Source organism: Salvelinus sp. IW2-2015, linkage group LG36, assembly GCF_002910315.2.
Source record: "Salvelinus sp. IW2-2015 linkage group LG36, ASM291031v2, whole genome shotgun sequence".
Lineage (NCBI taxonomy): Eukaryota > Metazoa > Chordata > Actinopteri > Salmoniformes > Salmonidae > Salvelinus > Salvelinus sp. IW2-2015.
The window spans coordinates 24564016-24591702 of record NC_036875.1 but is presented as its reverse complement, the minus strand read 5'-3'; the positions used below and the strand labels follow the sequence as shown (position 1 = coordinate 24591702).

Genomic DNA, 27687 nt, shown 5'->3' with positions numbered 1-27687 from the left:
TTACAGTGTTCTCCCTGTACACCAAGTCAGAACCGTAGGATAAATAAAGGGGGCATATAAGCTGACAATGAAAGCTCTTACAATATTCAATGATTGCATTTCTCTAAAACAGGTTATAGGCTACATATCCACCACCAAGTCAGAACAGTAGGCGAAATTAAGAGTGGCAAATAGACCAAATTATCAGGGGGAGGCACATGGGCTACTAACATCTTACTACACAACATACACTTATTACCCGCAAAACACCAGTCTGAACGTCAACAGTGAAGAGGCAACTCCGGGATGCTGGCCTTCTAGGCAGAGTTGTAAAGAAAAAGCCATATCTCAGACTGGCCAATAAAAATAAAATATTAAGATGGGCACTTGAACACAGACACTAGACAGAGGAACTCTGCCTAGAAGTTGCCTCTTCACTCTTGACGTTGAGACTGGTGTTTTATGGGTACTATTTAATGAGGCTGCCAGTTGAGGACTTGTGAGGCGTCTGTTTCTCAAACTAGACACTAATGTACTAGTCCTCTTACTCAGTTGTGCACCAGGTCCTCCCACTCCTCTTTCTATTCTGGTTAGAGACAGTTTGCGCTGTTCTGTGAAGGGAGTAGTACACAGCGTTGTACGAGATCTTCAGTTTCTTCTCAATTTCTTGCATGGAATAGCCTTAATTTATCAGAAGAAGAATAGACTGACGAGTTTCAGAAGAAAGGACTTTTGTTTCTGGCCATTTTGAGCCTGTAATCGAACCCACAAATGCTGATGCTCCAGATACTCAACAAGTCTAAAGAAGGCCAGTTTAATTGCTTTTTTAATCCGAACAACAGTTTTCAGCTGTGCTAACATAATTGTAAAAGTGTTTTCTAATGATCAATTAGCCTTTTAAAATGATAAACTTGGATTAGGTAACACAATGTGCCATTAGAACAAAGGACTGATGGTTGCTGATATATTTTCTGATCAATTTGATGTTCTTTTAATGGACAAAAAGGTGCTTTTCTTTCAAAAATAAGGACATTTCTAACTGACCCCAAACTTTTGAACGGTAGTGTAGGTACTTACGGCAGGACCAAATCGGAGAGATAGGTAGGAGCAAGTCCATGTAATGCTTTGTAGGTTTGCAGTAAAACCTTGAAATTCTACATATTTTATACAAGGTTTCTCTGTTGAAAATTGGTTACCATGATGACATAATCCTGGGGTTAAAATTTAATCTATGATTTTGTATACAAAATATTAAGAACACCTGCTCTTTCCATGACAGACTGGGTGTAGAGGGCGGTTGACATCACATTGGTGCTCTCGTGGGTGTCCTGGAAAAGATCGGAGGAGAATCTGCTCCAGTTGAGTACACAGTTGCTTTGGGGTCGGGCCCGAGGGATCGGAGGAGAGGCACATGGCATTGAGATGCTCCTCCAGGGAGAGGGAGATCCCATCCCCCTGCTGCTCTGACTGATCCAGTGTCTTTGAATTAGAGACAAAGAAAACGGCAGGTTAAGACAGATACAACTGACCCAGAGTCTGTGGAGCAAAACACACAGACGGAAGAGCAGCAGGAAAAAAACATGCTGAAAACACAATCATCACGGGATGAATTTCCGGGCAAGGGCGGTCCATTTAAAAATAATTCCTTCCTCCCTCGGCTTTTGCCATGCAAGCGTATACTCGTCAGACGTCATGGTACGTCATCAGAAGTGTCCACGTAATTTGAGGGCTGAGGGTCTTTTAAGTGTTTGGACCGCTAGTAGGGACTCCAGTACATCCTCCAGAAATACTTTTGAACGTCTTGAAATGCCCTGTTGACGAATGAAAATTGTTTGAAAACCACTTCCTGGTCTTGGATTTTAACGCCATCTACTACATTACCCAAAATGCAACGTGTCTTTTTTTTCTCCCTCGCGGGCTTTGTTTTGGGATGGCGGTATACTTCGAATCTCCCATTTGTTGTCTTCAAACACTTCAAATACATTGAATACGTAAATTCGTTGTCTGTAAACAAGGTACGTCATGTATGTTAGCTATGTGTCTATCATTATAATATCAAAGCACAACTTTTGTCTTACTCTCCTGCAATGCTAAAACGTTGTTGCAAGCTTGTTAGTTTGCAACTGGCTAATGTTAGTTAGCCAAACCAAGGCGTTGTCAATACACTGAAAGGTAACGTTTGCCTGCTAACGAAGCTGCTGTTAAGTAGTTTAACACTATAAACCATATGTCATTATTTGACAATATGTCATATTACTAGCCAGTTACAGGTACTTTACTATTCAGGGATGTACAACTTCTTGCGACTAACGTTACTTTGTAAATTGTCATGATGTGGAAATGCACTGTTAGCAAACTACAGTAACGTTAAACTGTTGCTAACAACTGTCCTTTTAAACTGTAATTTTCTGTAGGCACAGCCTAACCACACTGTGACGTGGTATAATTAGCTAAATTAGGTAACCAGCCACTTGATCTGGCATGCTGAATGGGGCACACTGTTTTACTCTTGACCTGTCTCTAAAATCTGCTCTAATCTGTGATTAGCCCTGTCTGGAGAGCAAGTCATGTCATCTCCAGCTGGGTTACAGGCTCAGCAGTCCCAAACAAAGTTCCTTGACCGATGGATGACGAGCAGCTCCTGTGCCGGGGTTATCCTGAACCCCTCCCCGGACCTGGCTGAGTCTCTTCGACACAGCTCTGTCTGGAGATCCCGGGATGTGAATGACTCCTTCGCCTCTCAGTTTGTTCCCCTCCCGGTCTCCAGTAGCAGCAGTTCCCTCAGTATCAGTTCCCTCGTCCATGATGCTAAGTCCGGGACAGAATTGAGCAAACAGAATCAGCTACCAGTGGATAGGACTTTGTCTGACAGACAATTTGCTGGACTGCAGACAGTGGCGTCTCAAGGGTTGACATTACCTGGAGAGATGGACAGTATGGAGAAGTTTGTAGAGCAGTCTCAGGACCTACCCCTAATGCTCAAACTCGAACGGGTAAGAAACCAGTATTGAATGGCTTCATAAAATATTTGAGATCATGATAACTGTTTGGAATGGCTTGTCACTTCCAGATAGGTAGGCCTACGTCTAATGTTGTAGCGGTGCTTATGGGTACGGTATGTGCTGTGTTACAGCTGAGGCAGTGGCAGCAGCACATGCAGGAGCAGCTGAAAGCCCACCAGCTAGAGGAACTCGTCAGTCTCCAGGAGGAGCAACAAAGGTTACTGGGCATGGTGCATGTGGCTCAGCAGGATGGCTCAGGTACTAAAAAACACATTTGCACTCACTGTGTTATTGCTCAGCAGGCTGTATGGAGCAGGTAGCTCCAGTTATTGAATTTGACACCCTTGATTTAGACAAGACCTGTGTGATTTCTCACAGATTACATAGAGATCTCCAAGTCGACGGGAGCGGACTGGGGAGATAACACTCTATTGGGGGGCTACCCCCTCTCTCACAGACCCCCAGCAGCCAAGAGCTTCCCTATAGGCCCCCCACAAGGGCCTGCGTCTTCCCAGCTCTGGAGACAGGGACCTACATTCCGGCAGCCTCCAAGGGGCCAGGAGCAGGAAAAGGACCAAACACTGGGTAGGAAAAGTGCTCCGGTGCCTAAACGCATTTAAAGGTGCTTTTACATGATTGACTTAACCTCTGTTGTACTCAAACAGGGACAGAAGCATGGAGCAATCCACACAAATGTCATCAGCTGAATGGGGATGCTGATGATAGGGGTGAGGATGAGGAAGTCACATTATCTTCCCATTCTGCTCCCTCCATGACTGAAGACTACAAAGCATACAGAGGAGATGACTGTGAACTAGACTCACAGGACAGGTACATGTTTAACTTCATATTTGAGATGGAAATGATTTATAAACATGATTTATTTCACTATTCTCAGTCAACTGACAGCACAGAATACAAATAATTGATTTTGCTTTGTGCTCCCATGTCTCTATGGTCATCTCCAGGCCCATTAAACCAGGGATAGGGGGGCAGACGTTTGAGGCGCTCCTGGAGGAACAGCTGAGACTGGAGGAACAGAGACTGAAGACCACCCAGCAGCAGCAGGTCAGAGACCAACCCTATTTTCGCTACACTACACTAAAAATGGGCTGTAGATAAAATAAAATGGTAGCTCAACCAAATGACAAGTTGAGTTTGATTAAGGTATAGTGGTCTTTGGAGCTGCAGTACCATTCCCTTTGTTTTGCATGGAACATTGCTAATGCTAAGCTGTCTCTCCAACAGAGCCCAGAGGCAGCTGAGAGAGCCAGTCCGAGAGCTAATACCAAGAGAGCCTTCCTGAGGCGAGGGGAGGGCCTCTCCAGATTCACCAACCGAAGCAAAGCCCCTATGCCCAACAGAGGGGGACCCCAAAAAGATCCCAAACCCCGGGCCAAGGTCAGCACCCGTTGGACCTCAGAGCCCACCCAGAAGGTCAGTCAGCGCCCCCCCGTACAGCGCAAGACTGCTGTGCTCAACAAGGAGAACAGACCAAGAGACCTGTGCTCACCCCTTCTGGACAGTGTCAGACCAGAGGGCAAGGCAGACAAGCCGGCCGCAGTGAGGCCCAGGGTCCTGGGCAGTCATCAGAGACAGAACATTGAGATGACTAACTGTCTAAGGCCAAGGGAGGTGATTAGTAACAAGGTGGGCGGGACTTCTCAACCTGTGAGTAGAACTCCTGCAGCTGTAACTAAACAGTTTGGGCTTGAGGAGAGAACTGGAGCACTGCAGAGGAATGGAAATGGTCCATCGAGACCGGATGGAGCAGCAGAGGGAAAATCAGGTGTTCCGGAATATTCCTTTGAGCTGTCATTCCAGGAGAAGCTGCAGCACTGGGACTGTGACCGTCAGAAGGAGAGTGTGGAGCTGGGGGAGTTTGAGCTTCTGGAGCAGGCAGCCGAGGAACTCTCCTTCTCCTCCAACTCATCCTTTGTCATGAAGGTTTGTGATGCTTTTTTACCTGTCTTTTTTATAATGAATGGCATAACATTTTATGTATGTTTCACATGCACTCAGTGGCCAGTTTTAGGTACCGGGCGGACCCCACCTTGCCTCCAGAACAGGCTGAATTCTTGGAAACGTTGCTCAATTGGTATCAAGGGACCTAATGTGTGCCAGGAAAACATCCCCCACACCATTACACCACCAGTCTGTACTGTTGACACTAGAGGTCGACCGATTAATCGGAATGTCCGATTTAATTAGGTGCCGATTTCAAGTTTTCATAACAATCGGTAATCAGCAGTTTTGTACACCAATCATGGCTGATTACATTGCACTCCACGAGGAGACTGCGTGGCAGGCTGACTACCTGTTATGCGAGTGCAGCAAGGAGCCAAGGTACTAGCTAGCATTAAACGTATCTCATAAAAAACAATCAATCAATCTTAACATAATCACTAGTTAACTACACATGGTTGATGATATTACTAGTTTATGTAGCTTGTCCTGCGTTGCATATAATTGATGCGGTGCCTGTTAATTTATCATTAACAGGCATTTATCAGCCTACTTCGCCAAACGGGTGATTTAACAAGCGCATTCACGAAAAAAGCACTGTTGTTGCACCAATGTGTACCTAACCATTAACATCAAAGCCTTTCTTAAAATCAATACACAAGTATATATTTTTAAACCTGCATATCGAGTTAATATTGCCTGCTAACATGAATTTCTTTTAACTAGGGAAATTGTGTCACTTCTCTTGCTTTCTGTACAATAAAGTCAGGGTATATGCAGCAGTTTGGGCCGCCTGGCTCGTTGCGAACTGTGTGAAGACTATTTCTTCCTAACAAAGACAGGCAACTTCGCCAAACGGGATGATTTAACAAAAGCGCATTTGGGAAAAAATCACAATCGTTGCACGAATGTACCTAACCATAAACATCAATGCATTTCTTAAAATCAATACACAGAAGTATATATTTTTTAAACTCGCATATTTAGTTAAAAGAAATTCATGTTAGCAGCCAATATTAACCAGGTGAAATTGTGTCACTTCTATTGCGTTCATCGCACGCAGAGTCAGGGTATATGCAACAGTTTGGGCCGCCTGGCTCGTTGCGAACTAATTTGCCAGAATTTTACGTAATTATGACATAACATTGAAGGTTGTGCAATGTAACAGCAATATTTAGACTTATGGATGCCACCCGTTAGATAAAATACGAAACGGTTCCGTATTTCACTGAAAGAATAAACCTTTTCGAAATGATAGTTTCCGGATTTAACCATATTAATGACCTAAGGCTCGTATTTCTGTGTTATTATAATAAGCCTATGATTTGATAGAGCAGTTTGACTGAGCGGTGGTAGGCAACAGCAGGCTTGTAAGCATTCATTCAAACAGCACTTTACTGCGTTTGCCAGCAGCTCTTGTCGTGGAGAATTGTCTCAGAAATATAACACTCTTACAAGAACTTGTGAATTCAATATAGACTTTAATACAAAATATCATAAGCCGTGCTGGTCCGCGGAACAGCCAATCTCCCTAAGCACTGGCTCTGTTCTTATACACATGCAGCATATGAGTCCATCCCACATGCCAATGAAGTTACTTCCCTCAGTCCATCTGCTTTCGGTTAGGTTCTAATGGTGGCGGGACCCTTTCATGTCCTAAAAATGCTATATTTATTATGCCTATAGTCCATCTGTTTTCTCGGTTAGGTTATAATGGTGGCGGGACCCTTTCATGTCCTAAGAATGATATATTTACTATGCCTATAGTCCATCTGTTGGTCATTTGGCTGGCACCCTCCTTTGTGTATCCCTCTGACTTTGGTATGTCTAGCTGTCTTATGGGTCTATGTCTTTGGCCTTTGTACTTCCCTCATCAGCGCTAGCAGATGCACCAAGTGTCATCTTCTCCTCCTGTGGTCTGATGAACACATGTATGCTCTATAGTATTACATCTGTCCCTATATGTAACATTAACTACCACACTCTTCGCTGTGCTTCAAGCATTGCGCTGTTTATGACTTCAAGCTTATCAACTCCCGAGATTAGGCTGGCAATACTAAAGTACCAATTAGAACATCCAATAGTCAAAGGTATATGAAATACAAATGGTATAGAGAGAAATAGTCCTATAATAGCTACAACCTAAAACTTCTTACCTGGGAATATTGAAGACTCATGTTAAAAGGAACCACCAGCTTTCATATGTTCTCATGTTCTGAGCAAGGAACTTAAACGTTAGCTTTTTTACATGGCACATATTGCACTTTTACTTTCTTCTCCAACACTGTTTTTGCATTATTTAAACCAAATTTAACATGTTTCATTATTTATTTGAGACTACATTGTGAAAAATCATAATCGGTCGACCTCTAGTTGACACCAGGCAGGATGGGGCCATGGACTCATGCTGCTTACACCAAATCCTGATTCAGCCATCAGCATGATTTATCAGACCAGGCAATGTTTTTCCACTCTTCAATTGTCCAGTGTTTGTGATCGTGTGCCTACTGGAGCCGCTTCTTGTTTTTAGCTGATAGGAGGGGAACCCGGTGTGGTGATCTGCTGCAATAGCCCATCCATGACAAGGACCGACGAGTTGTGTGTTCCGAGATGCCATTCTGCACACTGTTGTACTGCGCCGTTATTTGCCTGTTTGTGGCCCACCTGTTAGCTTGCACGATTCTTGCCATTCTCATTCGATCGCTCATCAACAAGCTGTTTTCGTCCACAGGAATGCCCCTGACTGTTGTTTATCGCACCATTCTCTGTAATCCCTAGACACTTGTGCGTGAATTGCCCAGGAGGCCGGATGTTTGTGAGATACTGGAACTGGCGTGGCTGGCACCGACGATCATACCATGCTCAAAGTTGCTTATGTCACTCGTTTTGCCCATTCTAAAGTTCAATCGAACAGTAACTCAATGCCTCTGCCTGTCAGACTTCTTTATATTGTATAGCAAGCCATGTGACTCATTGTCTGTAGGAGCAAACCATTTCTGTGAAACAGGGTGGTGTACCTAAAACTGTCCCAGTGTTTCCTCTGGAAATAATTGTAGGTTGTTGAGGGGAGGGGGGCATTCTACGCCAAAATGAAAGTAAAAGTATGCTAACTGACACCTAAAATATACATTTCCACCTCCAGAATGAGCCCAATAACACATTTGTAAAATTGTGTTGAATTATTTTAGCATATTGGGCCATGTATATAGCCTATGCATGGTCCATGTTATCAGGTATGCCATTAGCAATAAACATGTACCTGTAGCTCAACAGATGCAGCAAAGTGCAAATAAATAGGCTGAAGCATGGGGTTGCCTATCTGCATTTACCCTATTCGGCTAATCATTAGCCAGATCCCAAATTAGATCTTTTAACTAATTATTATCATGCATAAACACAGTGAATATAATGTAGTTATACCTGTTGAGAGAACTTGCCACCTGGTGTAATATGTCCCCTGCCTGGACTTCTCACAAACTTCAAATCACCATTTCTCCCCCTTGTTGCCACTACTCTTGTTCAACTAAAAATATTTTCTGTCTCACCGGTGTTACATTTAGCTCCAGTCTCCCCTATGCACTCACTGCTAATTGCGTAGAGGTAACATGCTTAACCATGCCACTGCTAAAAACTCTGGGTTTAAAATTGTGCAGTTCCCCCTCTTTTTTAGAAAAATGCCAATAAAACTTTTGTTTTAGATTGCAAAAATTGTTGCTGTTTCCCTCCCTATGGCACTTACAACATGAATGCGCCACGAGAGGAATATTTCTCGCATATAACACACAACAAGCCAACTAGATAAAATCGGACACCATAATAGAATACTTTTCTATAAATTACTTGTTTTGTTTGCAGAGGAAAAGTAAAAAAGTTTTTTTGGGGGGGGTAAATGTGGACTGTTCTAACATCTTCAATGTGCGCCTCAGCAGAAATATTTTTTCGCGTGGTGTCAACGATTTTGCCGCGCTGCAGCTCCACAGCAAAATAATTGCAGTGGAAACACTGAACCGGCCACAGAGTATTTAGGCTACACTGTTGCTTAATAAATTGAAATGTAAACCTACAGGTGCTGCAGCTGGACCAGCAACACCCCCTTCAGGGCAGCAGGGGGAGCCATCCGCGACGCCTCTCCTCCACGCCCATCAAATCCCCCTCACTGCCTAAAGGGGTTCACAGCCGGGGCACCAGTAGAAGTGGCCAAGGCACAGGGACCAGCTTATCTGTATCACCAGGAGTATCTGCTGTGAGGGCAAAGGGGGTAATGAGGGAAAACAGCAAAGCCACTGATGAGGATGAGGAGGAAGAAGATGAAGTGTGCGACGGCAAACATGAGGAAATCTCTGACATCTTGTTCCACAGCAGCTCTGAATTCAGGGATCGGGAGGAAGTAGCCCGACCGTCATACCAGACTACAGTTTCCAGCAACCTCTGGGAAAACCCGCTCCCTGCATCCAACCCTCCATACGACAAGAGGTCATATCAGGACAGAGAGGGAGGCTCAAGCCAGGCAGAGGAGGGTGGGGAGAGTGACCTTGACGACTCCACCCTTTTGGAGGACAGAGAAGAGGGGGACCACGAGAGTCTGTTGGTGTTTGATGACGATGACACCTGGAACGACCTGGAGGAGGCTGGCAGCATCGTTGAGGACGACAGCAGAACAAGAGGCGCTGCAACAGGAAACCGACACACTCCCACAGAAACAGTGAATGACATTTCACCCTCAGAGAGGACACTGAAGAGAAAGGTGGCTGTGGCCAAAGGGGCGGAGCTGGAGAGGATGTCTGTTATCACAGCAGCCAACCAGGAGCCAGATCCCCCTCCCGCTTCCCAGCTCATGGCCAGGCTGTTCCCCTCACTAAAGCCCAAAACCCAGGCCCCTTCTCCACCAGAACCTAGGAAGACTGAGGACGGATCAGGTGAGACAGTGCATACACTCTTAACTCAATGGAGTACGTCAACAGCAGGGCTCTGACTTCTTTCTCTAAAGATGGTAGCACCAGCATAAAACTATTTTGTTTTGTGTGTGGTCAGGCCAGCAGCAGTCCAGGCAGCTGAGGGAGAGGCTGGTGGAGCTGGAGCTGGAGATCGAACGTTTCAGGACAGAGAATGCTGCCTTGTCCAGACTCAGACAGGAGAATGAAAAGAACCAGGAGAAACTCCGGTAACAAGCATTTGGTCTGAACTAGAATGGGCAGGGTTTCCCTCAATAGACGGATTGCCTGACAACTTCACAAAAACAATGCACACACATCGCAGAGGCAGAATGCTGTGTGGTTTTATGATTCTGGAAGGTCAGATAGCTAGCAACAACGACAAGAGGCAGCCATGTGGGGAATCGTAGGTGGCTTGTTTCACCTCGTTGCATCTTGTTATTGATACAATGTCTTGTTTTGAGGTGCTTTGACTCTTGTTGCACAAACAAAAACTAGCTAGCTAACCAACTAACAAATGTAACGATGTATTTGAGACAAGTGCTCATTGTGCAAATGTATTTACGTTTTCAATTAACATTTGGAGAGGAAACATTTGGAGTGGTGTTTTTTTGCTTGTGCACATAATTACATTATCCGACCGACAGTAAAAGTAATCCTGTCCAAATAGGGCTTTAGCCAACCTCGTTTCTTTTCTGAATTTTGTTGCTAAAAAACCCACCCATCTATGGTTCTCTATAAAGCTTTGTTACAAAATTTATATTAAATGGATTCATCTAGGGTATAAAAGTGTCTGACAAACAGATTTGGTCTCTATTCCAGGAAGGAGTGTGCAGAGTTTGATCAGCGGAAGGCTGAGGAGCTGGCCAAGTTTGAGGAGTTCAAAAGGGAGGAGACCAAGAAGCTGCAGAAGGAACGCAAGGTGTTTGAGAGGCATGCCTCTGCCGCAAGAGCCATACCAGACAAGAGGGAGCGTGACGAGATCCAGGTGAGAGATACTTTCCCCTTTTATTTTGAAGAGTTCTTATAACCCCCATTAACCCTGCCCTGTCGCCCTCAGGCCATGAAGAAGCAGCTGAGTTTCCTGCAGGAGGAGTTGAAGCGGAGAGAGAGCCGCTGGTCCACCACACATAATCGTCTCCGGCAGCAGATAGACTCCCTGAGCTCAGACAACAGCAACCTGAAAGACGAGGTCCGCACCATGGAGAAACTACGCCTCAGCACCTGGAGGAAGATTGGGACAGACAGCGAAAGAGAGAACGAGAGGAGGGAGAAGGAGAGAGGGAGGGAGGGACCCAGGCCGTTGGACAGTTACATTGCTCTTGAAGCCAAGTGCCTCAAATTGGCAGTGAGTTTACAGATTCACTACTTCCACTTTCTTGTGATTTTCCAGTTTGTCTGTGTTCTGGTGGTGGTTAAATTGTCTGTCCTGTGCCGGACTCAGGATAACAACCCTAACGCAGTGTGTATTTGTTTGTTCAGAGTCCTCCTGACACGGTGAGGAGCAGCCAACCACAGAGCAGCATCTCCTCTAAAGGCAGCCCATCAGGACACAGCCCCACCACTCAAGGTACAAGGAAGGTAGCTGCATTATCAGGGATACAAACTAGTCACCTTTCTGCGAAATTTGCCATTTTGAATCCAAAATAGGTGACATTCCTGTAGATCCAATGAGAAAAGTTTGTTTGTGGGGGGGGGGGGGGCTTTGGATGACTACTGGCTGTATCCGAACGAGTGGTGCGCGTTTTGAGCAATACTGGCTGTATTCCAGGCTCAGCCAACTTTTCACATAATAGAATGTAGCACGTGACTGAAGAGAGAAAGGACAACCAATTTGCTAGTTACAGCATCAGCGTGCGCTCTGGAAAGAGGCGTGGAAAGGCAATTTGCCAGTTAATTTATAGCAGCGCGTCCCCAGAACATTAACGAAGAGGTAGGTGAGAACTCTGACCATGGAGACAGGTGATGAAGTGTACTTAATGAGCTATAACCGAAAACTGGCATTTGGTTTGAGTTGAGGGAGAAAGTGTGGTGGAACAAGTATTGTTAAGTATTTTGCTAGCTGCATCGAATTATCCGTTATAGCTTGCCAGAGAAATGTTGAGCAACATTAGCCAACTTAACTGATCAAATAATTGAGTTTGGGGTGAAAATTAGCTGGCTAATAAAGTCAGACAACTAACGTTTGCCAGCTAATGTCACAACATCAGATGAGCAAACGTTAGTAACCTAATGTAACCAGTGGCGGTTCTAGACCATTTCAACTGGGGGGGGCCAAGCTGGGGCCAGTTGTACTGTTAGAGGGGCCAGTTACATTAGATGTTATTGTTGTCATCGTTTTCTTCAGTGCATTGTAGGCATTAGCAGGCAAAAGACCATGTTCATAATCATCATCGTTGCCACTGTCTAATAACGGATGTAAAAAAAGAACGATAGCAAAAATGAGTTATGTAAAATTTATTTCATACTCCACATTTACACAAAATTGTCACAGGRGCACTGCCCCCCCCCCCCCCCGCCACTGAAAGTAACCAATTTGCTATAGTGTTAACTGGCAACGTTGTACGACTCCTTGCCGTTCCTCAAGTTATAATGCGTTAGTTGCTTACTGGCAATCTGCGTGAAATGTTAACTAGCTAACAACTAACTACTATCTGTGAACTATTTCCCTACAGTACATTAAGTTAATTTTCAGAATGACAGAATTAAGTGAAAATGAGGCGTTGATTGTTAAACAGTTAAGTGTAGCTAGAGTTGGGCCTGGTTTAAGCTGGATGCCACTATAGAGGTGAAAGAAACACCACACACTTTCCCGCTTTCTCAATATAGTGGATAAAAAAGGGTATGCCAGGTGTACTCTGCCTGAAAGAGAAATTATGCCAGCAAACGGTATCATGCTCTGCTGGCACATTGTAGAACAGATGTCCACAGGCAGAAAGTGTACAATGTAATAATGTGCAGTGTAGCCCAAAGATATTGCTTTTGTTGTGTTGAACTTGACAGTAACACTTGTGAGTGAGGGGGTATTATTGCATTTTTTTTACTCAGTGAACGTTATTTTTGCACACCTGTAGCCTTGCGCGCTTGATCGATGTCGACTATAGTGACCACTATAATAGAGCAAAAATAGAATGCCTGTTTTCGTTCTATTTCTACTTAAGATGTTTTTCTCCCAAGTGTAATATTTAGATGTGTGTGTGGTCACAAGCATGCTATTATAAAGGCTGTCATGGCTAACAACAATATTAGTGTATTGTTTTTTTCTCAAGAGTTGAGTGTCATTTGCAGTAAAGTCTAGGCAACAAATAACATTGGAATGCTTTCCTTACATTTTTTAGCAGTGAGTTTGGTTCACATGAACCACTACACACAGACTGATCATGTAGATCATATTCTTTGTTCAATTAGGTAAAACCTGCATTTCCCCCAAGCAGGGATTTTTTGCATGTTTCAGTACAACAACAAAAAACGGTCACCTTTTTGGGCCCTCACCAGTTTGCATCCCTGAATATGGACTGATCATGAGATTTACTATGGATTCAACAAAGGGAGGTAAATATTCTGTATTTAGGTAGAGTTATTGTTCTACATTGTCTGTCTAACAGGAGGTATCAGGGGCATCCTGAAGAGGTCAGGCCCTACACCAGCACCCAGCCCCGCTCACAGTTACAGCTCAGAGGATAGACCAGAATCTTTGACCAGGAGCCACCACCCAGCACAGAGCCACGACGACTCAAACAACCTGTCCCCTGTGAGTTAAATCACTGGAGTGTGATTATTTAATGAAAGCACCTCCATGGGATGGCTCAACACTGCTATACACCCATATAATTACATATTACAACTCTATTAGTAATTTAATAGGATCTGTGTGTATACACCACCTTTGAGGTATGCTGCGGTGTCTGAATGTAGACTGTCTGGCTTTACACACAGAGGGCTCGAGGTCTGCAGACTGAGACAGAGGTCAAAGAGCAACAAGAGCCAGGTCAGGATGTCCTCACCCACTCTGATGGAAAGGTGAGGGGGAACGAGGATTGGGAGGAAATTCTGTGAAAATACTTCTGAATTCAGTTTGTCACTCAAATCCGTTATTGTCTCGTTAATAGATTGTATTATTGGAGTTATATAGTGCTTTTCCAGGAGCTCAAAGTGCTTTCCATTGACTGGGGTATGTGTTATTGTCTTAGATGGAGAGGGTTCTGGCCTGTGGAGGGAGACTCATCATCTTTCCCAATGGGACCAGGAAGGAGGTGTCAGCGGACGGACTGACAGTCAAAGTCACCTTCTTCAACGGGGACATCAAGCAGGTCATGGCTGACCAGAGAGTGGTGAGTCATTGACAGTGACCCTTCCCTGGCAACACCTTTCATATTCAGTGGTGTTAATGGGATATTAGACTTGCATGAATCCCAGATATACGTGTAAGTGTCTCAACTAATATAGTCCTCTTACAGATCTACTACTATGCGGATGCCCAGACCACTCACACCACCTATCCTGATGGCATCGAGGTTCTGCAGTTCCCCAACAACCAGACTGGTGAGACTTGATTGCATTTATTTGACAGTAATGTTATTTTACTATTAAATGTAAATTATCCCCGCCATCACTGTTCTGCTTTAAACGTGTGTAAGTCCTCATTTCTTTCTGCAGAGAAGCATTTCCCTGATGGCCGTAAGGAGATCACATTCCCTGACCAGACAGTCAAGAATCTCTATCCAGATGGGAGGGAGGAGAGTGTCCTCACTGACGGGACCATCATACAAGTTAACTTGTAAGTCCACAGAGCTCACGCCCCTGTCTATATAGCTATACGTCACCGACATACTCTAGCATGCATCTGATCATGTCAGTGGTTGTATTTTTTTTTCTGTCTTGTATCTTTCACCACTGTTCTCATGTTCTCCTCCAGGGATGGCAGTAAGGAGATCCAGTTCAACACAGGCCAGAAGGAGATCCACACAGCAGACTATAAGAGGAGGGAGTACCCAGATGGCACTTTGAAAACAGTCTATACCGATGGCAGACAGGAGACCCGCTACCCCACCGGACGCCTCAGACTTAAAGACAAGGATGGTAACATTGTCATGGACAACAGGCCCTAGGATTGTTTATGCAATATGAGGTATCACCATGGGAACTAAAGCTGAAGCACAGTTGAACATTTCTGTTGGTGTGAGAGTTGTTTGACATAGGTTTTTAGTATGCTTGAGTTGAATGTAGTGAGTGACTTGTAAAAAAAAATGTCCATATTTATTTTCTTTGTAAAATAAATGTTTAATCAAATCAGTGAGCACATTCAGGTATTGTTTTAAGAGTAAAACATTGAAGCAGTTTAAAATTAAACTAATACTTCTGTACCCTTCATACAGACAGTATTTCAGATGTAAAATATTTAGAAAAGTGGTCTGCCCTTTACACATTCTACTAAAAAAACTAAACTTTAAATAAAATGTATCACAAAGTACTTCATCTTTTTGGCAGCATAAATCTCAATGCACAACAAATGGGAAACTCCTGTGATGTGGACACGTTCTTCAGAACTTGAGAGAAGTGAGATGTACTGGATTTCATATGCAGACTACAGAAAGACTTGACATTGTTTAATCTAGCAAACTGAGCAGTGTTCACATATGTTAAACTTTCTTTGAAAAGCACTCCCAAGTGAGTGTCAAACCCACCTTTTGACTTTTTCTGTAGTGTCAGCCAGTCCTTTCTCCACCAGAGGCAGGTAGACCAGAGCTGCATCCTCATACAGGAACACAGCCAGCTCAGTGGCCTGAGACAACACCATTATCATTAAAACTACACATGCTTTATTGAGATGGCTAACTGCACCAAGATCTCACAATTACCTAAATGGTATATGGGGAATAACCACAGTACATAGACTTCTGCTATCACCTTGGTTGTGCAGAGGCCACTGTTGCCAGTGACAGGGCATGCAAATAATCCACTACAATAACTACATAATGTGCCATTGTATCCAGCTTGTTATGATTTACACTGATATAACGGTGGTAACTAAGGCAGAAGTTGTTCACGGTAACAGATGCGGTGCAGCAGGGTTCATGCCCACTCTGGCCGGTAGGACAGGCGCTCCTCCAGTTTGAGGCGGGGGTCTGAAGCCCGCCACTCACACCTTGATGGCCTTACAGGGAAATCTATACAGATGGGCCGGGATCTGAGGCAAGATGTTATTTTTGCGTATTTGTTTCGTATGTGAAAACTGACTAAAGATTAATTGGAAGGAAATAAAGCCGCCCTATTCCTTTCTGTAACAAACTTTTGCACGTCAATGGGATTTACTTATGCTCCAATCTCCAGTGAGGATTGGGTCCACGGTGAGGTGTGTGTGTGGGCAGTCCACGTGTCTGACCGGATTGAGACCAGCGAAGCCCAACAGCTATGCTGTTGTCTAATATGCGTTTGGGTCACTAATGGCTGTACGATAACCAGTGATGCGTGTTTGGAGTAATAATGTCTGTATCCAAGGCCTGGGCCCATCCAATCGTTCATATAACAGAATGCAGCACGAGACTGAAGAGCCAACCATCTTGCTAGTTGCTGCATCAGCACGTGCTCTGGAAAGAGAGTTTGATTTGGTGAAGAAGCATACTTGAGCTGTAACCAAAAAACAGACATTTGGAAAGTTTGAGGTGAGGGAGCAAGTGTGGTGGAACAAGAATTGTTATCTTGCTACAGTAGCTGGATCGAATTATCCGTCAAGCTAGTGTGGGGTTTTGCTAGGCTTAGCGTGCTAAAATAACTATAAACTAGAAGGATTTTACATTAATTAAAGTTTAAGCTACTGACTCATGTAGGCCTGACAATTTGTCTTTGTTCTCAGGAGTAACAGTTCTCATAGCCTAACCATGGGGCCACAGCCTGAAATGTGTGTGTGTGTATGCAACAATGTACAAGGCCGTAAGATATGAACAAAAGTGTGAAATGTGTGTGTGTGCTGAGAAGGGTGCTGCCCCGTGTGACCGAAACTGTGCTAATCTTAGAGAGGCACATGAGGGGTTTAGAGGGAGGGGGGTGAATCAGGAGACTGCTGATTGTGGTGCACAATGGACAATAACAGATAAACTATACACACGAAGATCATCTCTGCACCCGAAGACAAGTCGTCACATGCGCTAAGGGGCTAGGACTAGCTTAAGCGCCAACACCAACGATAGGCCAGTGAGTTTAAACCATGCTGTGCCTCTATTCTAACAGGCCTGTACAGAATCAGGAACTACCTCTGTTGGAGTATAAAAGGGGAAGGGGGTAGGGTGTTGGCTGACTTCTCTGTTTTCATCCTGCGTGATGTTACAGTGAACCCGTATATACGGAAATTGCATTTGCCATTTATTAACTATTGAATTAAACAATTATTTTAACAAAGTTCAGGTGTGCTATTGTTCCTATCTCAGTTGAACCTTCGCAGCCTTAACACTAGCCAGAGAAATGTTGAGCAACATTATCGAACTTAGTTTATGGTGTGAAAACTAGCTGTCCAACAAAGTTAGACAGATGGCTAATGTTATCGAGGAACCAATTAGCTATATTATTAACTGGTATACGACTCCTTGCCGTTCAAGCTATAATGTTAGTTGCTCACTGGACCCTGGCAATCTGTGAAATGTTAAACAAGTGGATACAGGGATCAAGTGTAGCTGGGCCTGGCTTAAGATGGATGCCAATAGAGGTGAAGGGAACACCACACTTTCCCTGTCGATAAGGTGGATGCCAGATGTACGCTCTGCCTGAAAGAGATCAATTATGCCAACACAGGCAGAACGTGAACAATGAGCACTGTAGCCCAAAGATATTGCTTGTGTTAAACTTGACATACTGTAACAATGAGGGGGGATTGTTTTATGTTACTCAGAGAATGTTACTTTTTCACATGTAGCCTTGTGCGGGTCTGTGGGAGCCATTTTCAGTGTTTAAAATAAAAATATATATTTTTTTAAACTTGACTTATTGGCCTTGGCTCATTTTCTGTAAATAACACATTTTCATAGAGTGCACCCTCCTACATATGTGTTCAGGACCCAAGGGTAATAAGTGTGGGTGTAGGTGAAACTTAACTTTTTTACTTCGTATAAGCTGGGACAGGAGCTCAAGAGGAAGTTGAAGATGGTAGGAACAGTATGAAAGAAAAAAAAGCCAGAGCTCCCACCTCAGCTGATGAATACATGGAACAGGCCTAGTTTGTGTTCACGGCCGACACGTCCCTAGTGTCCTACGTGACAAAGAAAGGCAAATGTGATACTCATGATTACGCTGCATAGGGATGGGAGAATGTGGCCTGGAACATCAAAAACCATAATGGATTACAATACAAAAGGAAGGGTGGACAGAGGGAAGCGCCAGCGGAGACGGCGCATTCGAGGCGCTGAGCAAGGCATTGGTAAGACCTCAAATCCAGAGGAGGCAACATTTCCCAAGGACCCCAGCTACAGCCATCGTGAAGATTCAGAAGGATGCTGGTGGCCCGACCCACAGAACCAAAAACTCCAATACCGGAAGTGTGACTTATGTTGCATGTGTGTGTGTCTGACTCTTCTACCTTGGCCTGCTGTAACTATATATGAGATGTTAGTAAAATTCCTGAACTAAGTGTTTATCATTCTAGATTGCAGCCGGTAGCAATAAGAAGAAGCACTGCAATGTGTGAGAACCCAAGAAGGACAGGAAAACAGTACACATGCATCAAGTGCAAGAAATACATTTGCAACACACACACAGTAAAACTCTGTCCCTTATGTGGTGTTTAGCCTGGCCTTAATTTGTGTTCAATGGGGCTCATTTATCATTTCTGTCAAATTTGTCCAGTTCAAAGCAGAAAACATCAAATGGTGATAAACTATTCATTTCTATTTGGGGAGGGGTTGGTACATGGGGCCGGCTTGGGAGGGGAGACAAACCGGTCAAAGGAAGGGGTCTGGTTTTCTGGGTCAGGTGTCCCGTTTTGAAGGCACCGCTGCTCTGTGTTCTCAGAGAGAGAAGAAAGGTTAGTACAGAGAAAGTGTTAAATATGCCACAACACTCAACAGTGGTGTGTGTGATGTGGCGTCACCTTTATGACCTTGACTCCTGTCAGGTTTTAGGAGATGAAGTCACACGTTGTGGCTGTCCAGGTGGAGCGACCGCTCGCAGGTCAGAGGGCGAGACGGCGCAAGAGAGAAACTGTTGTGTATGTTGTCATGTGAAATGTGTGTTGTGTAGATCAACAGTGTCCAGACTAGACATACTTCTCTCCTCTACTCTAGCTTTGCCCTGACTGACAGGTGGGAGGTCCTCCTGGATCTTCTTGTTGCTCCTCTGGGCTCTCAGTCTCTCAGTGGCCTTTGCAGCTCAGACAGGTGTGCTGGGATAACTACAACCAGGAACCAAAAAACACCATTATTATTCTCTGGATAATGGGGTGCGGTTTACCTCAACAGACATGCACTAACATGCCCTCTACACAAGGGGTAGGCAACTAGATTCAGCCGCGGGACGATTTTTGTCTGAGCGGGTGGTTGGAACATAATTTGTACACTGCAAATTGACCATAAGTAAAAACGAAAAACAGATTGTATTTGAAAATAAACAATTTCATACTTTGATTACATTGAGACACAATCACGTCTCTTTATTTGTAGGACTACTTGGGAACAGCTTTCCTGAATTAATAATTTTTAGCTGAATTTTACCAAATAATCTAATCCTAACAATATATGTACTGTATATTATTATTTATTTATTTTATCTTTGGGGAGGCTAAAATATAACAAACACTTGCCGCCTGTTGCCGACCTCTGCTCTAAATGTTACTGTGATATTGCCACTAACCTCCAGTTGAGAACCTAGCTGCAGTGGTTTTGGATGTGGTGAGTTGATGGCTGGATTTAAATTCCCTTTGTCACCTTGTTCAATCTCCTATAATCTCCTCCATTATGACGTTGGGTCCAGAATCTGAGATGGGGTGAGAGCCAGGGCTGGGACAGGGGTCCCGGGTAGGCCTAGTCAGCCACAAGCTTTCCTGCTCCTGGAGGGGGAACAGGGTCTCTATTGCTGGATGGGGGAGGTCTCATCATTCCTGTTGGGCTCTGCCTCCTGCTGGGCCTCTCTCGCTCTCCTCTGTCAGACTCAAGTCACTTAAACCATGTAAAACTTTTTTTTTTTAAAGACAAAACCTAATAAAATGGTCAATTACAGGACTTACATAAAAAATATATATATGTTTAACTAGGCAAGTCAGTTAAGAACAAATTCTTATTTACGATGCTGGGCCAATTGTGCACTGCCCTATGGGACTCCCAATCACGGCCAGTTGTGATACAGCCTGGATTCGAACCAGGGTGTCAGTGCTAGATGCGTCACTACAGAGATGCAGCGCCTTAGACCGCTGCGCCACTCGGGAGCAATCTTGGCATTCCGAATGTTGATCTTCAGACTCCTATCCAGCTCATCTTGCTGAACTGTACAGCTGAAACACACAGGCCTTAGGTCAGATGCGAGTTCAAGCTATAGTAGCAGAGTTTAGGTCAGTCCACATAGCTACAGTATGGGCATTCAAATTGTAATTCAGGTCAACTTCGACTCACTTCTGCCCAGAAACAGACACTTCAGGTCAAAAGACTGGACGTACACAGGAGCCTGCAGGGTCTCCAGCAACTGTTTAACACAAACACACATTGTTTTCCTTTAAGTGCCACTACAACCAGGAGGTGAAGTTTAGTGCGTGTGTGTACCTGCTCCAGGTTGCAGTAGCTCTCCAGGGAGTGGTGCTGTCTGACCTGCTTGGCCATGTCTAGGACCCTCATCCTCTCCTCAAACCCGTCCAGCTTCCTCCTGATGGACGGGAAGTGCTGCTCCATGTGGGTCAGCTCCGCCACCAGCACCCACTTCCTGACGAAGGAATTACCTCACATCATCAGAAAAATAGCCATAGTAAGGAATGAGAACATCCACTCACTATTTGATCAGACCTGATTAAAGCCAATATGGTCAAGCCCAATACACATTAAAGGGATACTTCGGTATTTTAGCAATGAGGCCCTTCATCTACTTCCCCCGAGTCAGATGAACTAGTGCAGTGGTTCCAAAACCTTTTATAGTCCAGTACCCCTTCAAACATTCAACCTCGGCCTCCCGGGTGGCGCAGTGGTCTAGCTGTGCCACCAGAGATTCTGGGTTCGAGCCCAGGCTCTGTCGCAGCCGGCCACGACCGGGAGGTCCATGGGGCGACGCACAATTGGCCCAGCGTCATCCGGGTTAGGGAGGGTTTGGCCGGCAGGGATATCCTTGTCTCATCACGCACTAGCGACTCCTGTGGCGGGCCGGGCGCAGTGCACGCTGACCAGGTCGCAAGGTGTACGGTGTTTCCTCCGACACATTGGTGCGGCTGGCTTCCGGGTTGGATGTGCGTTATGTCAAGAAGCAGTGCGGCTAGGTTGGGTTTCGGAGGACGCATGGCTCTCGACCTTTGCCTCTCCCGAGTCCGTACGGGAGTTGCAGCGATGAGACAAGACTAACTACTACAATTGGATACCACGAAATTGGGGAGAAAAAAAGGGGTAAAAAATTATAATAATTCAACCTACAGCTCTTGCACCAGGGTCAGCGCACTCGCAAATGTTGTTTTTTTCCATCATTGTAAGCCTGCCACACACTATACAATACATTTATTACACATAAGAATGAGTGTGAGTTGTCGTCACAACCCAGCTTGTGGGAAGTGACAAAGAGCTCTTATAGGACCAGTGCACAAATAATATAATAATTTTGCTCTTAAGGTTTTATATTTAAGATGGCAAAATTATTTTTTCATCGAAAATTGTGAATAACACCACAGGTTAATGAAAAGGGTGTGCTTGAAAGGATGCATATTACTCTGCAAAGTTGGGTTGTATTGGGGAGAGTCTGTCTTAAATAATTTTCCACACAGTCTATGCCTGTATTTAGTTTTATGCTAGTGAGGGCCGAGAATCCACTCACATAGGTATGTGGTTGCAAAGGCATCAGTGTCTTAACAGTGCGATTTGCCAAGGCAAGAAATTAAGCGCAGCCCTATCCAGAAATCTGGCAGTGGCTTCTGATTAAATTTTCACAGAACCGATTGTTGCAATTTCAATGAGGCTCTCTTGTTCAGATATCGGTTACTGGACTGGAGGCAGGGCATGAAAGAGATAACAAATCCAGTTGTTTGTGTTCTCCGTTTCGGGAAAGTACCTGCGTAATTGCACACCCAGCTCACTCAGGTGCTTCGCTATATCACATTTGACATTGTCCATAATCTTGTTTATTTGCACACAATTAAAAAATGAAGAAAGGCCTGTCTGTTGTCCTTGTTAATGCAGACAGAAATGGGCTCCACCTTCTTAATCATAGCCTCAATTTTGTCCCGCACATTGAATATAGTTGTGGAAAGTCCCTGTAATCCTAAAATCAAACCATTAGGTGAGAAAAAAACATCACCCGGATAGGCCAGTTGTGTGAGAAACTCATCATCATGCAAGCATTCAGACAATTGCAAATTATGGTCAGTAAAGAAAACTTTAAGCTCGTCTCTCAATTTAAAAAAACGTGTCAATACTTTGCCCCTTGATAACCAGCGCACTTCTTTCTGTATGTTGTAAAAGCGTTACAAGGTCGCTGCCCATATCATTGCATAATGCAGAAAATACGAGAGTTCAGGGGCCTTGCTTTAACAAAGTTAACTATTTTTACTGTAGTGTCCAAAGCATTTTTCAAGCTGTCAGGCATTCCCTTGGCAGCAAGAACCTCTCGGTGGATGCTGCAGTGTACCCAAGTGGCATCAGGAGCAACTGCTTGCATGGGTGTTACCACGCCACTATGTCTCCCTGTCATGGCTTTTGCACCATCAGTACTGATACCAACATCTTGACCTCCAATGTCCAGTTGATGTTCCAAAGCTGTCCAGTACTTTAAAAATATCGTCTCATATTGTCGTGGTTTGCAGAAGAGGATGTCTTCCTCAATTGACCCCCCTTAAACGTAACAGACATATACCAGGAGCTGTGCCAGGCCCGCCACATCTGTTGACTCATACAGCTGTAATGCATATAATTCACTGGCTTGTATGCAAAGCAGTAATTGTGTTAAAACATCTCCTGCCATGTCACTGTCGTGAAAGTGTTGTTTGATGAAGGCATTGTCTGTATAGTGGCTTATTTTATCAAATTATCATGTTTCGTTTCTAAATATATGTATGACATTGTGTTAATTCGCTTAACACTAGACGGTTTAATTTTGGCAGTGAAACGAGGCTACTCAGGCGAGAGAGAAAAAAACACCCAAATGTATAGCCCCGTTGGAAAATATAAATGTACTGTTTGAAAATGTGATTTAAAAAAAATACATTTTATATATATATATATATATTTTTTTTTTTAAATGTGAATTTATTTGGCGTACCCCCGACGGCATTGCACGTACCTCCACCCCAGTTGGGAATACCTGAACTAGTGGATACCATTTATGTCGCTGTCCAGTGTGAAGGAAGTTAGAGGTAGTTTTGCGAGCCAATGCTAACTAGCGTTAACTTCTTATGGCTGAAGGGGCAGTATTGAGTAGCTTGGATGAAAGGTGCACAGAGGTGCCCAGAGTAAACGGCCTGCTCCTATGTCCTAGTTGCTAATATATGCATATTATTAGTAGTATTGGATAGAAAACACTCTGAAGTTTCTAAAACTGTTTGAATTATGTCTGTGAGTATAACAGAACTCATATGGCAGGCAAAAACCTGAGAAGTTCCACTTCCTGTTTGGATATATTCTGGGGGTGCCAGATTTTCAACCAAGCTCTCATTGAAAATACAGAGAGATATGGATGGGTTTTCACTTCCTACGGCTTCCACTAGATGTCAACAGTCAATAGAACTTAGTCTGATGACTCTAATGTGAAGGGAGGCCGAAGGAGACAGGAATGAGTAATCACTTCCATGAGGTGCCCACGCATTGAACTGGCGCGTTCACGTGAGAGTGAGCTCCGTTCCATCGGTCAATTGAAGTCGATGTAATTCTCCGGTTGGAACGTTATTCAAGATGTATGTTAACAACATTCTAAAGATTGATTCAGTACATCGTTTGACATGTTTCTACTGACTGTAACGGAACTTTTGGACATTTCGTCACGTTATAGTGGACCTTGAGACTTTGGTTAGGGCGTTTGGTAAACAATTCGAAAGTAGCTAATTGGACATAAATAACGGACATTATCGAACAAATCAAGCATTTATTGTGGACCTGGGATTCCTAGGACTGCATTCTGATAAGTTCATCAAAGGTATGGAAACATTTATCATGTATTTTCTGGTTTCTGTTGAGTCCAACATGGCGGCTAATTTGGCTATTGTTCTGAGCTCCGTCTCAGATTATTGCATGGTTTGCTTTTTCCGGAAAGTTTTTTTGAAATCTGACACAGCGGTTGCATTAAGGAGAGGTATATCTATAATTCCATGTGTATAACTTGTATTATCATCTACATTTATGATGAGTATTTCTGTTGAAACGATGTGGCTATGCAAAATCACTTGATGTTTTTAAAACTAGTGAATCTAACGCGCCAATGTAAACTCAAATTTTTTGATATAAATATGAACTTTATCAAACAAAACATGTGTGTATTGTGTAACATGAAGTCCTATGAGTGGCATCTGATGAAGATAATCAAAGGTTAGTGATTAATTTTATCTCTATTTCTGTTTTTTGTGAAAGCTATCTTTCGCTGAAAAAATGGCTATGCTTATTGTGGTTTTGTGGTGACCTAACATAATCGTTTGTAGTGCTTTCGCTGAAAAGCCTATTTGAAATCGGACACTTTGGTGGGATTAACAACAAGATTACCTTTAAAATGATATAAGACACATGTATGTCTGAGGAATTTTAATTATGAGATTTCTGTTTTTTTGAATTTGGCGCCCTGCACTTTTTTTAGTTTTTGTCATATCGATCCCGTTACCGGGATTGCTGCCATAAGAAGTTGTTAACGCAATGTCTGCTAGCATGCACTGTGCCAAGTTTTGTGCTCTGACCAACTCGAGGCATGCGGCCTGTTCCTGATCTGTACTGCACCTTCAGCATTCAAATGCTAAAATGGCTTGTGATATTAAGCTTTATTAGTTGAGTGACAACCTATGTAATTTGCTAGGTTGATAGCTATTCGATGTTGAATAGTGTTCTACTGGAATAAAAGTAAACTACTGGAAACAACTCATCTGGCTATACCTGCTGAACGGGGTTTACAAAAATAAAATAAAAATTATTGTTCAGGTTCACCATCAGCAGTAGTTTTGCTTTAAACAATCAGTGTATATGGTCATTTTGAAATATACAGGGTAAAGTTGATAATTTCTTAACGAGCAATCACTTGCCAGGTGCACTACATGGCTGAAGCAATAGAGGATCTGTCCGTAAAAACACTAAAACCCATTTGATTTTGTGATGGCGGTGAAATCCAAAGTTGTGCTATTGTAACAGTATAGCTTTCGTCCCTCTCCTTGCGCCTACCTGGGCTCGAACCAGGGACCTTCTGCACACATCAACAACTGCCTCCCACGAAGCATCGTGACACATCGCTCCACAAAAGCGATTGACGAGACGTCACCGATTGAAACGTTATTGGCGCACACCCGCTAACCAGCTAGCCATTTCACATCGGCTACACTATATAGTCATTGGCTATGTCATAACTAATTTGTAAACAAATAGATACATTACTAGCGCAAACACTTTTAGTGGGTGATGGTGATTTCAGGACCGAAGTGGGGAGACCAAAACAGGCTACATAACGTTACTTCTAAAGCAGCTCAAATAGCCAGCAGAAACCGTGAGAATGGAAGTGAACCAGGTAATTGAAAGATCTAGCTTGCTAACGTTAGCTAGCAATAGCGCATTTAGCTCATGTCTCATCTAAATTACATTATTAAAACATTTCTGCCAGCTGTTGGTAACTTACTGCAGATGCTGTCATACTTTAGATAGTACAAGCGAATGAGAGTCGTTTTGGCCACGATGGAGGTCACTGTAGACTAGGAAGGTGTTTGCATTTACCATTTACCACTTGTGTTAAATAAATATAATTATAGTATATTCGGTGACTCTGAATCACATTTTATCCTGATACCAGATTCGATTGACGCAACCCTTTACAATACTAAGGGTATGACAAAGAATTTATAAAAAATATTATATAATAATTCTCACAAAGAACAGCCCTTAACCGTGGCATATTGGCCATACACCACACACCCTCGTGCCTTATTGCTTAAATATACACCACCAACTATATAAATATCTGTTAGGGTTCATTATCTGCTACCTGGACTTTGAGTGTGTGAAATAAATCATTGTATACCTTCTCATTTTGGCAGATGATCATTCTGTCCACCTGCATTCCTTCCACCCCTCCTTCTGGAAGAGTGGACTCAACCTGCAAGACACCACTTCATATCTTACAACTACACTACACATTTACACTGCAGCCAAGTAGCCTGCCGGTAAGTAGTATAAATTGGCATTGACATATGTTACTGTAAATGTGAAAATATAGGGCCCATAGATTTACAAAGATGTGTGTACATTCACCATTGCATTTACAGCCTCTCCCCTTTTGAAATGCTATGCATGTGACCATAAATATCATGTAGTGTTGTTCAGGGCACAGAATGACATTGTTGAACTCCAGTGAGCACAGAAGATGTGGGAACACAGGAGGACCTTGACAATGATTTCGTCCTCTAAAATTAAGTATGACATTTAAAATTTGCAGTGGTGGAAAAGTACTCAATTGTCATAGTAAAAGTCACCCAGTAAAATAATACTTGAGTAAAAGTATTTGGTTTTAAATAGTTTAAAAGTAAATGGAATTTCAAAAATGTACACAAGTATCAAAAGTAAAATTATAAACCATTTAAAATTACTTATTTTAAGCAAACCAGACTGCACAATGTTATTTTTTATTGGCGGATAGCCGGGGGCACACGCCAACACTCAGACATAATTTACAAATGAGGCATGTGTTTAGTGAGTCCGCCAGATCAGAGGGAGTAGGGATGACCAGGGATGTTCTCTTGATAAGTGTGTGAATTTGACCATTTTCCTGTCAAAATGTAACGAGTACATTTGGGTGTCAGGGAAAAGGTATGAAGTAAAAGGTACATTATTTTTCTTCGGGAATGTAGTTTAGTAAAAGATGTCAAAAATATAAATAGTACAGTACAGATACCCCCAAAAACTTTTTAAGTTGTACTTTCAAGTACTTTACACCACTGAAAATGTGTCTCTCTTATGACACTTTGTGCAGTTTGATGAGGTTGGGAGAAAGAGGTGCTTTATCCAGCAACACCATTTTTCCTGTGCCATAATGGTCCAGTACAAATGTCTTGGCAGGCTATATAGAGCCCCAAAGTGGATGTGTCATACTACCCATAAAACCTAGCAGTCAAACAGGTAAATGGTATATTGAAAAAAGGTCACCTTGTCCTAGAGATTTTACACGATTATCAAGACGTCACACCAGGGTAAGCCTACACGAAACACAGCCCTTATTTTAAGTGTTTAAAAAATCCTCTATGGGGAAAATAAAATGGTGGAAAAACGATTGGAACCATTTCCTTGTTTGACCGCTAGGTTATGGATATTATGACTCATACTGTGGTACTCTACTGTAACGTTAGCGCGTGCAAGTTTGGCATGCAGGCGTGACGTGTCTGGACCAAACTCACAAGCTTAGTCATTTTGTGCATTACACTGTACATACAATGTGCCTGTTTACTGAAGAAAATGGACCGTAATTAACTTCAC

General features: G+C 43.4%; 2 protein-coding genes across 3 annotated transcripts in view; one reads left to right on the top strand and one right to left on the bottom strand.

Moving 5' to 3' along the window:
* The window catches only part of parp4 (poly (ADP-ribose) polymerase family, member 4), a 40866-nt gene extending 39069 nt beyond the window's left edge, over window positions 1-1797 (bottom strand). Inside the window, exon 1 of the mRNA XM_023981330.2 lies at window positions 1241-1797. Coding sequence (XP_023837098.1) covers window positions 1241-1430 — 190 coding nt within the window. The 5' untranslated portion in view covers window positions 1431-1797. The remainder of the gene's footprint in view (window positions 1-1240) is intronic.
* On the top strand, window positions 1796-17272 carry LOC111959607 (centromere protein J). Of its 2 annotated transcripts, none has more exons than XM_023981298.3 (18): window positions 1796-1994; window positions 2527-2972; window positions 3113-3239; window positions 3360-3566; window positions 3647-3812; window positions 3950-4049; window positions 4230-4928; window positions 9013-9862; window positions 9978-10107; window positions 10700-10865; window positions 10947-11225; window positions 11360-11447; window positions 13483-13628; window positions 13814-13897; window positions 14068-14208; window positions 14335-14419; window positions 14534-14654; window positions 14793-17272. In XM_023981298.3, exons 2-18 carry the CDS (start codon window positions 2547-2549, stop codon window positions 14983-14985), a joined length of 4008 nt encoding a protein of 1335 aa, XP_023837066.1. In that variant the 5' UTR covers window positions 1796-1994; window positions 2527-2546; the 3' UTR covers window positions 14986-17272. The 2 variants fall into 2 exon arrangements, with proteins under 2 accessions (XP_023837066.1, XP_023837065.1); XM_023981297.3 differs by having other exon boundaries at window positions 10938-11225.
* Window positions 17273-27687: the final 10415 nt, after the last annotated feature.